General features: G+C 36.7%; 1 protein-coding gene across 1 annotated transcript; it reads right to left on the reverse strand.

Annotated features, from left to right (window-relative positions):
• Positions 1-503: 503 nt before the first annotated feature.
• Positions 504-13,786, reverse strand: LOC139952093 (monocarboxylate transporter 12-like). The gene is made up of 6 exons (XM_071951045.1): positions 12,975-13,786; positions 8,343-8,639; positions 6,938-7,275; positions 5,433-5,658; positions 3,171-3,314; positions 504-2,385 (listed from the first exon to the last, which is right to left on the reverse strand). The coding sequence occupies exons 1-6, from the start codon at positions 13,417-13,419 to the stop codon at positions 2,162-2,164; spliced, it is 1,674 nt and encodes a 557-aa protein (XP_071807146.1). The 5' UTR covers positions 13,420-13,786; the 3' UTR covers positions 504-2,161.
• Positions 13,787-15,459: the final 1,673 nt, after the last annotated feature.

Genomic DNA, 15,459 nt, shown 5'->3' on the forward strand with positions numbered 1-15,459 from the left:
ATATTTTTTTGACAGACATGTTAAAAGTTATTATGAATTAGATTGTAGCACCTCGGGTTTACAGAGTAACCTGGCGCAATATGCAGCCAACCATGACAGACATGTACATGGCAAGGTGTGGAATTCATAAACAGCTAAGTCTTGTCTTTTCTTGAATTGGGGCTTGTCCTGTTACTTTAGGACAAGCCTTAAGATTTGAATGTCTCTTAAGACTAATCCTATGTTCTTTGTGAAATCGACCCAAGGAGACTTGGCAAGAATGCAAGAAAAAAAAATTTGACCAAAAAAACAAATGTGAGCGTGCATAAAAATTTGATTGGAAAAATATCACACACTTCAATGGGTCCCAACATTTAAATACTCGCAAAACTTCATTGGTCCAAACATTTTTACGGAATAGGCAGCGAGAATGATGGCAGTCTACACAAACTGGAGGAGTGATTTGATTGATTGATTGATTGATTGTTTGATTGATTGAAAACAACAATAGTTCAACTATTCAATTTCCATTTGAAAAAAAAAAAATGATAATAAAATTTTTAAGTTATGTCATTAGCCAAATAGTTATTACAATAGTTTTACAATGATCCGATAGAAACAGTTCAAAGAAAAAAATATGTGCATCCGAGCAAATTTTTATACAAAACTAAAAATTAACAAAAAACAGTGAGAATTTTTACAAAAATTGTTTACTATACGAGTAGGGAATGCATTTTACAACATGAACACAAGCAATTAGTTTTGTTTTCAGGCAGAGTAAAGGAATGCATCCATCCTTACCCAAAAAAAACACACCAGAAGTTCAAAAACTTAAATTTTGAAGACATCATGGCAGAAAGAATCTTGGTCAAGAATAAAAAAAAAAAAAAAAAAATGAACACTTTGAAAACGTTTGTCATCATGTTAAAGACTGAAGCGTCAAAATACAGGCTAAAATTACTATTTTTTTTCCCTCAGGCTTGAGTAGTGATGTTTCACAGAAACTATGTTACTACGAAACATAACATCAATTCACAACCCTTAACTTTGACATTTTGGTCGAGTAGAAAAAGGTCAAATCTTGCAGCTGCTCAGGATACGACCTTTACTTTGACCTTTTAGTCCAGTTAAAGTAGGTCAACTCTTGCAGGCGTTCGGAATACGACCTTCAATTTGACCTTTTGGTCCAGCTGAAGGAAGTCAAATCTTACAGCGGCTCGTAAAACAACCTTTAATTTGATCCAGTTGAAGAAGGTCAAATCTTGCAGACATTTTGGGCATTAATTAAGTATAAGCAATTGGCAGCTGCTTTGGTATGTATAGAATTAATGACAAATCAATTTCGATCTAAATACACAGTGACACGAAATTGCTAATTTTGGTACATTTGATTTGTGACTTTGGCTCATTCTAATCAACGTGGTCAAGTCCACCAACATGTAATCATTGCAATTGTGGTATCATTTTAAAGAGGAACAGTTCAGCTTTGCAATGATAGTTACCATATACAAAGAGAGTATTAAATAATAACAAATATACTGGATTGAAAAAAGTTTCCTTACTTTTTGTTAGCAGTTTACTTCCAATACATAGAGTTTTCCAATGAAATTCTCCACAAGATTCAAACATTTTTAAAGTCTTTTCTTAGCATTTTTAAAACAATTTTAATACATGGAGTGGGAGGGAATATTTCCCATGATAAATCTAAGGCACCATGATGTGAAATCACAGTTGGTTCGAAAACTAAACCATCAAGTTTCCTACACTATATGTTAAAATTTTCCTGGACAATAAAATTATTAAAAGGCACGCGTTGTTATAACACACACAACTGTTCCTCAACTTAAATCCAACGCAACATTTAATGCTTTGTGTGACAAAATATAATATTTCGTAAATTTTTTTTATTTCATTGTTTGTGTAGACAGTTTCCCTCGAAACTCTATCATATCATAATAGAGTTGACTCTCAGTAATACAAGGTCCGCCAGACTGGCCCATTTTCCTTGCATTATCCAAACGCCTTTATTAAACGCAGCGCGCTGAATATAGATCTATGTACCCTTGTCTTCATAGTGAATGCACACCACACTTGCATCTGCACTTGTACATTGTCACACAAATAGCTTGCAGCTTTGTTTTCGTTTTTCTTTCAACCAGCCGCATCAAATTTGTCTCCGACCTCAGACGGTTGTGACTATTTCCTCGATGATAAACTCTTCATCTTCCACTACCGGGACCATCTCAGCCGTCCCAGTGACCGCATCCAACTGGACCTTGACCCCGATGACCTTGTAGATTTTGGCGATCAATGGGATAAGGAGGAACGCACCGCTGGTCAGGAGGAAGAAGCCTGTGCAGACGTAGATCGAGATGTTGTAAGAGTTGGAGGCATCGTATGCACTGCCTGTAAAAATAATAACACAAAGTTGACAGTTTAGCACTCAACTAATGACACTTGTTAGTTTCTCATGATTTTAGACCATTTTAAAGGCACTGGACACTGTTGACAAAGTGAGAAAATAAGAGTTGCGAATTCAGAATAGTCAATGTTAAAAAATGACGAGTTTGAAGAAACAAAAGACGGAAAAATACCTAGCTGGTCAAGATCATTGATTTCATCTTGATTTTTTGTTCAAAGGCAGTGGACACTATTGGTAATTACTCAAAATAATTGTTAGCATAAAAAGGAGAGCAGTGGAGAGCTGTTGATAGTACAAAACATTGCGAGAAACAGCTCCCTCTGAAGTAAAGTAGTTTTTGAGAATTAAAAGGCAATTTCTCACTTAAATATTAAAAGAATTCCACGCCTGAAAAATTAAGCCTTTTATTTAGGCATCTGATAGCACACTTTGTGCAACTAGGTTTTTTTCTTTTCATTATTCTCTTGCAACTTTGTTGACAAATTGAGTCCAAATTTTCACAGATTTGTTACTTTGCGCATATGTTGGGGTACAGCAAGTGAGAATACTGGTCGCACAAAAGGTGTCCAGGGGTCACAAAGAGTTAGGACTAGTCCTAACTTAGGGCTAGTCCTAGGAGTTGTACAAATTGCACTGGTAGTCCTAAGTTAGGACGAGTAACTGGTCCGAACTCGAGATAAGACTAGTCCTAACTCTTTGTGAAATCCACCCCTGTACCTTTAAGTAAGTAAACAAAGGAACATAATTATTTGTTCTTGTAAATTCTCACCGATAATAAAGCCACCGACAAGAGTTCCAACTCCTGCTGAGAAAAGAATTAGAGTCGACGATTGGCTGGCCTTGCGAGGTCCAAATATCTCCATGCCAACAGGAAATGGCAAGGTATTCATACTTGCCTTCACAAAACCAATTCCTGACACAAACAAAGAGAAGATTCTCATTACATTAAAGCTCTTTTTCTTTCTTGTTCCTTATTTTCTGATTTCCTTCGGAGAAAATCCTTTGGGGAAACGGGGCCTTTTTTTTATAAGACTGTAAAACAAAACAAAATATGTTAACAAATGAGTTCACACTGGATGGACGCCACACCAAAGAAAAAAAAACTTTCTAAGATTGAGCGATGGAGAAACATGTAAAAAATATTATTTCGTTCTAAGTTGGAAAAAGTCCCATTAAAAAACTATGTTTTGTAACTGTTTCAAACACAGATCCTAGAAGGGGAACATAGCCTTTAAATCTTGTAAAAGTTTGCTGCTAAGAATTGTCGTAATTAGTGAGTAGTGATCAAAAAAATCATAAATTTGACACAGAAAACACAACCAATGATGGGACATATAAGTCCACCAGTTCGTGGACTAAAAGATTTAGTCCAACAAACTGGCAGAGGCTGTTCTATCATATTAAACAACCACCTCACAATTTCAAGAGATGTGATTGATTGAAAGTATAATATTATTTCCAACCATAATAATTTCATAACAATGTTTTTTACAGCCCTAAGTGCCGATCCAAAGGCAATATGCTCCTTCAAGGGATATTAAAGTAGTGTTTTCCATTTCGCTTTACTCCGATGTGAAACCACTTTAAACAAATTCTCTGAGATTCTTCTGCTAGCTGTAAATATTCATGTCCCGACTTGAATTAGAAATTGACCCTTAGAGACCATAGTCGCCACAAGTGGCTCAAAAAGAAAGAGCAAGATTTGACACATTTTCTTTCGACCAAAAAGGTCAAAAGAAAGGTTGTGTCATCAATTGACGTTTCCCATTGTTTTCTATTTTTAAAAACAATAGCTACAATTAAAGCCAAAAATCTACTATTTTTATCAGATATTTTACATACAATTTTCAAAACATCCAACAATATAGTTGCCCATATATGGACATATTGTGATGATTTTCAGACAATATTGGTCTCTAAAGGGTTTATAAAACAAAACTAAAAAGTTGATCATTGTAACTCCCATCCATGATACAAAAATGAATTTGGGTTAAGCTGTTTTGCTATACGGAAGAGCTGCGCTACAGGTTGTGCTACACAAATTCAACTGTTTCAAGCTTGTATACTCTGAGTGTAAACTTATGTTAAATCATATTTCTTTTATGAGTATAAAATGATTTTGTTTTGTACATATATAAAGCTTTTTTGTGCATTTCATTAAACCATTCAACGTCTAATGGGCAGGAGCTGATTGCTTAACAACTAATTTTGTGTTGGGTTTTTCTCCAAAAAATGTTAACACAATATGGTATCTTTAACATTATGTTAGTGTTATTCTCCAACAAATTGTTTCACAAAAAAATAAATATTTCACCAATAGCAATCTCAAGCAAATTTGTTTCTAAATATTTGATTTAAAGTAAGGATATTATCAAAAAGTGTATACAAAATTCAAGAAAGGAAAAGAAATTTAAACCAAACTATCAGGCTGGGTGATAATGTTCCATTTCATCAGTTGGTTTTTTAAGCTTCTTCAAACAAAGTCCAACGTGTTTCAGATATGGATGGTGTATGTCTATATGTCTCAAGAGTTCACAAACATAAACAACAACCTGTGCTAGCTCACTGAGTTGTTAACTTAACTTGAATTTCAGTTTGTCCTTTCCACTAGTAGATCACACAAAAAACTTTCAAAAAATGCTCAATGTGTTGTAGTACTATTAGGACCTTTTTTACACAAGGCAACTTACAGGCAACCAGCTCCAGGCAATCTCAAAGCAGTATGGCATTTATATTTTAATGTTCACATATTTTTTCCTGGGGATCGTAGCCGTAGGACATTGTTTGAAAAATTACTTAAGTAGCTACATACTACCAAAGTGGTCCTGGAGCATGCACTGCAGTTAGTTGGCTGCCTACAAGTTGCCTGTAAAAGTTGCCTCGTTTGACAACGCCCTTACACCATCCAACTTCAACACTAACTACTAAAATGAACAATTCAAAACATGCAAGCAGTCTTTTCTGGTTTAAGCTGGTTCATTCCAGTTCTATCCGGTTCGATTCGGTTCGTTCAGCCGACGGTCTTACGTACCTACAGCAACTACACAGACAAGAGGGAAAGATGATACAAATGCACAGGTCAGCGTTATCAAAGTGGAGATCAAGCTAATACCGGTGATCAAGTGCACTTTTTGGAAAGGCAATTTGTCACCGATAATAGCAAAGAGAAGCTTGGAGCCGGTCTCGGAAGCTGCTGTTATGGTAACCACCATTGAACCATGGTGGCTAGAATGGCCCAAACTGGTGACATAACTCACCTGAAAATCACAAACAAAGGAAAGGGTTAAAATTATGTTATGATGATGATCCTGGTGAATTGTGAAGTAGTCGTGTTTCAAAGCCACAAAGTCCTTCCTTCAAAAGAAAGAATTCAACAAAAATGGTTATCAAGTTAAACGACAATAATATTGTACAAAGTTTCAAATTAAACCATATCATTTCAAAGTTAACAACCAACTTTCAGATATTAAACTTTTACAAATGACTTAGATGAATATCCATAAAATCAAAACCAGGGCCCAATTCAGGCTTTGCAAAGAATCAGCACTTGCAGAAGCAGGGAATCCCCTTATTACGTCAAGTGTATTTCACAGGTTAGCAGAGAATATTTGCTTACACAGCTAGTGCAGAAGTTTACCGCTTGCTCTCTAAGCAAAGAATGGTGATCCTACGTGATAATTCAGCGGTAAGCAGAGCCATGAAATTTGACCTTGGTGCCGTTCTAGTCACAATAGCTCCAAAGGTACTTGAAAACAAGTTGAATTATTGGAAAGTTTGTTTAGTCTTAAAACTTTTGCAATTATTATAGCACTTAATCCCAACCACAAAACATACCATCCAGGCTCTAAAATTACTCTATATGAATAGAACAATTGTAAAAAAAAAAAAAAAACAGCCTTATTTCATCGTTATCAACTGTTTAAGCCACATACTTAATATAATATTACTAGATAATAATTATTCTTCACTACACCAAAACCATTGCAAAAGTTCTGCAAATTGTCAACAAATGAGCTAAATAAAACCTTGGTTTTTCTGGTCATGACAATTTAGAAATAGTGGGAGATTTCTGATAATATGATAGCAGACATCCCCCTTCATTGGTCGTTTTCTATTGCTTTCGTCGCTGAAAACAATGGAAAATAAGCGTTGCAGGTTTTTTTTTCTGAAATAACAAACACTGTCGCTATGTACATTGTTTAACTCTAAATTTTCTTGGGTCATGGGTCATAATGGGTATAAAAAAATGACATTTTAACATAAGAATTGGAGATGATGATAGCTGTTTGCAGCGTGAGTCTGACAAAAAAGATTAAACACATAGTTTAAAATTTTGAGTCTGACAAAAAGATTAAACACTCATTTTAAAAGATGGCTTTAACCCCTGGATCTGATGGATTCAGAGAGATTTTTGTATCTGGAGAAGGCAAGACAGACTAAGGCAGACTAACACATTTCTGAGTTCAGCTGAATGTCTGAGCATTTCTCAACCCCTGGACTTAAGCAAAAGCTCTTAAGTGCAACAGCAATACTTACAAGGTTCACGTTGAAAAAGCCCATGCCTATAGCTGGAGCCAAACTGGCTAAACCAAACAACCAGGCCTCTGGCATTCTGAGCATGCTCTTTTCTTTCTGTGGTATCCACACAATCTCATCTTTCAGCTTTCTTAGTTTCTTGAGCGAGTTTTTAAGATGTGGATGTTGATTGTCGTCTTTTGGTGCAGAGGGCTTTGTGTTGTCGTGGGGCGGAGATTTCATGGGTAGGGCGAAGAAGAGGCAGAGCAGGAGAATGAGACCAGAGCTAATGCGGCAGGCTATCCTCCAGCCCACTACATCAAGGAGCTTGGTAATGATGGGTGTCCAACAGAAGAGGCCTTCAAGAAGTGAGAAAATAGAGGCATTCTGTTACCGGGTGGGACTCAGGATTCAATGACAAACAATGGAACCTGGACCCAGGCATTTAGCTTAACTTTTGAAAGGGCAATAGCACCACTAAGGCATTATTTCCTTGGTATAAAGGGCATCAAATGAGGAACTACTTGAGAACTTCAAGGGCACCAATGCAACGACCAGGGGGCATGGAGGCAATCACCTTCCATTGCCTCCGTGAAGTATCAAGCCAGTTCTTCCAAAGTAGCTGTTAATCAATGAATCATTTCTAGGTCGTTTACTTCACCCTGGCTCCATGATGGTTTTTCTAACAATTTACAGCTTCCCAAAGATGAGTCAAGATAAATCTACAACTTCCTTTCTGACTTAAACTTGCCCTTGTTTTGTCTGGGCCTTCCCGGCAGGTGATTGATTGATTGATTGATCAATGATCACTAAGGGGTTAATCTGGAGTTAAAGGAACTGGGGACACCTTTGGTAATTGTAAAAGAACGATATTCTCACTTGGTTTATCCCAGCATGTGCACAAAATAAAAAATCTGTGAACAACTTTGTCTCAATGGTGGTCATTGAAGTTGCAAGGGAATACTGACAGAAAAAACACCCTTGTTGCACCCATGTGTATGCTTTCAGATGCCTAATGAAAGGCTTCAGCCCTGAAGTCTTTTAATATTTGAGTGAGAAATTAGCTCTTCAACTGTATGTGAACTTCAGAGGAGCCATCCTCACAATGGGTTATACTATCAACAGCTCTCCATGGCTCGTTACCCCAAAAAATATTATGCTATTTTGAGTAGTTACCAATAGTGTCCACTGCACATGCTGTATACTCCTCAGGGAGCTGAGATGGTTTAAGGAACTAATTAAATGGCCCAGCGGCCAGGGGTAATGAAAAAGGGGCGCATTAAGAAGCCCTTTGGATGTGAAAAGCATTGTACATGTATTTGACAACTACCATATGTACCAGTGCTTTTAACAAAAGCGCCGGATACCTAAGGTAATTGTCAAATGCAATGCCTGTTTTTGTTTTCCCTATTGTTTACACTCTTACCAGCAGTAGAACCTGTCAGAACGAAGGAAGTGGCACGCATACAGTTGTTGCCCGGAAAGTACCTCATGAGCAGATCCATACTCCCCTTGAAGATGAGGTTCCATCCGACACCGTAGAGTAAGCTGAATGTGAAGTAGAGGTAGAAGAGCTGAGGAGCGAACGAAGACGAAACCAAAGACGCTGAGCAAGTGATGATGCCGATGATGCAAGTCGTCCTGTTAGAGAGCTTCCGAAGGAAACAGTCCGTCAACGGACTGCTCAAGCTGCCAACAATGTACACAAGGTTTCCGACCCAGCCTGGGAGAGATAAAAAGGAACAAAAAGAGAAGAAAGAGTAGGTGTTAATCTTCGATTCATCAAGTTATTTTTTGGCTGTGATGTGATTTTTGTTCTTTTCGCGTTGACTTTGGGTTGAATTTGGGTTGATTGCTTGATGTAAATAACAATGTTAGTAAGGGCAGTGTGGGCATGACTGTGCTCCAAGCCTTTAACATAAACATTTCAATGTTTGAGTTGTTTCCAATAATTGGGTATAGAAGGCAATAAAAACAAGCTATGGGGTGAGGGAAACAACCACTTTAGCCCAACCTGACCTTACTTTCAGGAATGATTTGTCGCAATATTGTAAATGTAGTTTTGAAAATGAGCAAATGATGTTGCAAGAACTGAACTTGTTTCGTGGATTTTTAACTTGTAACTGTTGACAAAAATTACTTGTTAGCAGATGTTTTCAAAAAAAGGTGTCCCTGAAAGGTTTAAAGATCTTTGGGATTGCAACTTGATTTTTAGAGTGATTTTGAACTGTTGTTTAACTTATTAGCATGCTTTTAGCCTTAACTGTCATTATCACTTTTTTATGAAGTTTACATCTAATGATGTGGATTAATAACCTAGCCAAAGTTTGATTGTTAAAATCAAAACCAGAAATCATAATTCTTGTTGCAGTTGACAGTGTCTTTTTGGTTTTTTTTTAGTGTTGCAACTACTAGATCCCTCTTCCCTTCAAAAAGAATCACTAGACATTAGGCAAACAAGTGATTAAAAAAATAAATTTAGTTTTTTCATAAAAGCAAACAACATAGAAAAGCCACACGAAGGTATCGTCTGAGTTTAGTCAAATTGGATTAAAATTTTCACTTTGCATTCAATAATTGTTTGGAAAAGAATCAAAATTTGACTCCAACAATAATATTGTCAGCAAAATATTTGTAACGATTCAATTCTGAATGTTGGGACATTTTGCGGTCAAGTTACTGTGAATCCTTTTGTATATATGCTTCAACAGTTAGTACAAGTCCATATTTTAACTTCACACTCACACAGGATACCTTTGCACAATTTTAGACCGAGACAAAACAGACAGACAAACCGACATCTTAAAACGAACAAAGCTAAGGTAACATGCATTACTCAGGGTTTTGATGTTAGAAGTTTGTTTTACAAAATTATTAGTTTTAGGGTTTTTTTTCTTCTTCAAAATTTAAGAGACGTGAAACTCTCTTATTCTTCAAACTTTTGCTCTTACGTTCATTTAGTTCTTTGCTGTGCTGGATCCTATATTAGGTTGTTAGTAATCTTATTATCTGTAATATTATTTTGAGTTGATATTGGTGAGATTTTAGTTCCAGGAAAGCAAGTTTCCTCTCCTCAGTCGAACCTTCGTCACATTTGCATTTTGGGCACAGGCCTGGAATGACATGGAGGTCACGGAGGTCACGGAGGTCATGACCTCCATTGTCCCTGGTTTTGACCTTGGTGCCCCTTCAAAAGTGTCCAATATAGACAAAAAGATTTCACAATGAAGGTGCTTTTTGTAAAATGAAAATGGCCTTGCTCCCCTCATGGATGAAATTTTGTGGGTTTTTTTTTCTTTTCTTTATTTTTGCTATTTTCAATGAACTGTGGTGAGCCTCGGTATTATCTTTGAAGACAAAATCATTGTTAAGATGTTCCTCATGGTGCAAAGAATGAAAGGGAAGTGTTCTACAGAAATGGATTAACACAAAATATGTATGAACAAAACAAATATGCAGAGTAAGATTTCAAAATGCAATCCTTTTATGGCCACTATTTTTAAAAAGAAGTTGAAAGAACTGTAAAGAACTTGTTTGTTAATTTATTAAAGGTGGTATTTTGAATGCAACTTTGGAATTTAACCAAATTTGGTTAAGATCTTGACACTTGAAACAGCACACTGGATTGCATTTCCAAATTCTTAAAAAATTATTCAAAAAAAGCACAGACAAACAAACAACACACTTGTAAACAACCCGTCAAAATGCTGATCTTAGATATCAATAAATGTTCTTGAGGAGAAATTTTTGTATATCATAACCCCTGAAAAATTTAAGAAATTTTCTCTATGTTCAACCAAAACCTCGGTTTTTGGTTTTCTATATTTTTATAGTCAGTAGCCTATAATAATTATCATTATAATGATAATCACTTCAATTTTTATTTTTTTTTCATGAATAAAAAAACAATTGCTCTTGTTTTGGTCAAAAAAGTATTCCCAATTGTTAATCAATTAAAATTAAAATAACTTAAAGAAAAATTGCACTTCATCTCCAACCGTTGATTCATATATTGCTAAATGGGAAAGAAAAGTTATTATTGTCACATAATGTTCATCCGGTGTACATAGTGGGTTTTTTTCCGCTTTTTTTTTTTACATTGATAATTATGTGAGGGTTGCTCAAAGAGATTGTCTGATGTACAATCACATAACAATAAAATAAATATTTAAAATTAAAACAATTTCACGGTTTTTACAGCATACTGCTCAGCCAAGACTCCCGAGGTGTGACGAAAGGCCTGGGCTGATGAGTGGCCCTGGCATGCCTGGCGTGGTGAGAGCTGGCAGGGTGAGTGGCCTGATGTGGTGAGAGGTCCGGCATGGTGAAAGACCTGGCTTGGTGTGATGAAGGGTGTGTGGGGTAGTTGTTGTTTTTCCATGCCAGCGGTGACAGTCCCACGTAGAAGTAAGAAGAAGAACTTCACGATCTCACAATGCTTCTGAGATAAATTGCATTCGTCACATCACTTTCTCTCCGAATCTGCCATCCTTCGTGTAACCCATCGGATGTTCCATCTAGACAAGCCCATCTGGTTGATATTTTTCAGACCAATTTCCATGACAATGCATTGATAGTGTCTCTCCCACGAGCTCTATACGCTGAAGTGGGAAACAGTCGCAAGTAAGAAGCAATACATACACACAAATAACACACTCTTTCAATATTTTCTACAAACCTGATACCCCTGAAAAATAAAGTTAGGCGGGTTCATGGAAAACAGTTGTTTTGTGGAAAGTTGAATTTAGAAATTAGGGATCCCAATTGTAATACTCATATATATTATTCTTTGAGGTTAAGTATCAATTGGGTTAATAGAGAGTTCCCCACTTGGAAGAAAAAGTAGTAAAACCAATCAGGAAACTATGGTTTTAATTAATGGTTTCAGTGTTTTATTAAATATGTGAATAGTTTGCCTTTGAGTTAATGTTTTGCAACAAGATTGTGGTAAAATAAAAAATAAAAATTACAAAAATTCAATTTTGTTTTGCTAGAGGGGTTGATGACAATTCACCAGATTTTATCAGGTGTAGTTTTTCATGCAATTATGATACATTGACAAGTGCGTGCATCCGGTAGTGTTACATGTAGATTTGTTGTATTGTACAAACTTTGTTCAGTGTTGACACATGATTGTAATGGTTTGCGCAATAACACATTGAATTAACCACAAGGGAGGAGAGCTTTTTCTGGAAACTGAATACAATGGCTCAGGGATCAAAGGTCAGTCTGACCATGGGGTCACTATTCTGGAATTTTTACTCCAACAAAGTCACAGAATACAAACTTGGAAATTTTACCTCAATGAGATATCCCTTTTTGTAAAAATGTATGAAAAAAGGGTGGCGTGATACGGAAAGTTATCAATTTTTCAAGGTATGAAATTGTGCCAACATATCAAAGTTTGGAAGAAAAAAAATCCAATAACTTTAAATGGTATACAGGATTGTATTGTATAATGAAATAACTTGATACTAATTGCAAATACATTTTTTAAAGTTAAGAGGTTAAAATAAATATTGCTTTAAACAATTATAAAAAAGCAATATTTATTTTGACTTCATAACTTACACAAATTATTTAGTTTTGTGGTGGAAACAATAGACAAATTCATTGGTTTATACACAAGAATATGTAAAAAATAAAATGCATACTTTACATGACTTAATAACAAAACAATTTTTTTGATTAATTGTTTTGAGGCAAAAAGATTTGTAATGATTCAAATTGATGTGCATAATAATAATAATAATAATAATTGTCAACTCACCAAACAATATCAATCAAAATCTTCAACAAGGGACAAAAAGATAAAAATAGATGTGAGTGGCACTTTTCTGATGCACTGAGTAAACACTTGGGAATCCAACACGTGTAAAGAGAGATATATCAAATATTAATATTAAAATTGTTTGCAATACTGATAAAAGGGTGTTTTATTATCTGATAACAACTTCATAACATGACACAGATCAAATTTATTTGAAAACAGACTGTATAAAAATAAACACCTAAGTTAAAACTTATCATGAATAAACAAAAACTGAACCATTCTCACCTGTTTCTGTAGCACCTCGGCCAAATTCATCCTGAAGACTGATGAATAACACACTGTAACAGCCAACCCATCCAACAATCATGAAAAACATCAAGAATGTTGAAACACTCAAAACCCAACCCCAGTGGGTATCAAGGAAAGAGTCGACTTTGAGTCTAGCGAGGGTGAGCCGACTCAAGCGGTGTTCAGCATCAGTTTCTGTGGTGTTTGAGTTTTGACATTCTCGCTTCTGAAGGAGATGTCCGATGATGACATCGGGCTGGTGTGGGGCTCGAAGCGCCGGGCTGAGACAGTCGTAGCCGGTGTGTGTTGGGACAACAAGGCCCCGGTGGTGGTGGTGGTCTCCATTGGTCGTCGTGTTGTTGTTGTCGGGGTGTACGGGAGCAGTATGTGGCGAGTTAGTGTTTGAGCTACTAGCTTGCATTTGTTGGCAAGGAACACACATTTCAATGTCAGTTTGTCAACGTTCCTATACTAATTATTCAAAGTTAGTTCCACTATTTTTTGCAGTGTACTGGCGCTCACGAGTGGGAAAGTAAAAGGGCAATTCGAATCAACTGTACAGTACAACCATATGCCGTTTGACAGCGTCCGTTTGTTAAACAATAACTGGTCCTTGCATGCTCAGAACATTACATTTTCATATCTCAGAAAGTAGATAAGGATAAACCATTGATTCGTTGAGTGGAAGCTTTACAATTTTCGCAGAGAGACGCTCAATCACTTTTATGCAGGTGTGCATCGATGGGGCGGGTTTGGGTGCAGACGATCCGGGGTCCTGGTTTTGTGTACAACAAGAGGAGCTTGTGTCATCCCTCCTTTGTGTCTGCGCAGAAATCACATTTTCTCCTTGTGCGCATAACAATCGTCTGGTCACACCCCACTGGTTCCCTACTCCTTTAGCGGGTTTCTATGAGAAAGAGTGACAACCAGCTGATTATTTTGCAGACGACACGCACAGGCACTGGTTTGAACCGGTCGGCATAGACTGGATTTTTCTGGATTGGCCCGGATTGTGAGCACTGAATAAATGAATGAATTGTGAATTGAAAGTGCCCTCTCCTCCATGCTCTCACAATGATGGACATGGACAAACAATAAAGCTCAATTTGTTATCATTAATGTTCAGAGCTGTTTTATATACAATGAAGTGCTATTTTTGATCGAAAAAGTTACCCCTGTGCACACTCGATTGCTGATGCTGAGTTAGCAAAAAGCGTGTTTACTTTTAGTGAGGGGTCACTATGCAGTATTTCTTTTTGGTTAACCCTTACAACCGTGTTGGCACTGTGAAAGAAAAAACAAGACTATTATTACTCGATTGTGATTCGAACCCACCCTTTGCCATTCTACAGCAGAGGTTTCTACCACCATGATCTTACCAAAACCACAGTTTGAATACAAAAAGTGTCAGTGCACCAAAAAAAAAAACATCGCTGACGCTGCCTGAGTGAGTTCGCCAAACAAGGCGTGTTTTTTTTTTACAAAGTTTTCCCCTACACCTGTTTATCACACCATCTCGCCGAACCAAAGTACCTGAATCACCGAGGGAGTCTAGTCAACAGGCTCTCTTTTTGTGCAAAGAGTTGTTTTTGTTGTTTGGGTTTGTTTAAGGGTTTTATTCTTTGAAAGGTGATGTTACATGTATATGGGATGTTGTTTAATTTTAACCTGTTCAATTTGTTTGCGGTGTTGTTTTCAACTTTTTATTGACCTCCTTGAAGACGATGGAAGATCACGACCAGTACTTGGTATAGGATGTAAAAAATAAACAAGTGATCGTTTTAAAATTTGCCAGAACTTCTTATTCCTTAGTCTCAGTGAGCTCGCGTTTTGACTCTTTGAGTCAGGGGTCTATTAAAAAAAAATTAAAAAACATGTCACGACCACAAAAGAACAAGCACCAACTGCATAATGGCGTCACCGTGACTTAAAACTGCCGCTGCACTAATTAAACTAAATAAAATACCTTAATTAAAGGAACTGCAACAAGCTGTTTCTGAGACGTTCAAACTTTGCTGGAAGTCTCTCTGCTGACGCCCATTTTTAACAATGTGTAGTTGATAAATAATAGTCAACACTCAATCAACGACACCATCAAAAGGCACTGGACACTATTGGTAATGTCAAAAGATATCGTTGTGAGCCTTAAAAAATTACGAGTAATGGAGAGTTGTTGGTAAAATAAAAAAAATGTGAGAAACGGCTCGCTCTGAGCTCTGATGAAGTACCGTAGTTTTTGAGAAAGAATTAATTTCTCCGCACTCAAAAATAATAGTAAAATGGGCCTACTTCAGGCCTGGACCTTTGCATCTGAAAGCACACAGAGTAGGCCTTTTGCAACAATAGTGTTTTTCTTTCACTATCCTATTGCAATTCGATGAATAATAAGTGGAAATACTGGTCGTTGACAACTTCTTGTCCAGTGCCTTTAACATTGATCACCCCCAAGAATTATCATTATGGAGGTGTCGTTATTGTTCCT

Source organism: Asterias amurensis, chromosome 20 (genome assembly GCF_032118995.1).
Source record: "Asterias amurensis chromosome 20, ASM3211899v1".
NCBI classification, from domain to species: Eukaryota; Metazoa; Echinodermata; class Asteroidea; order Forcipulatida; family Asteriidae; genus Asterias; species Asterias amurensis.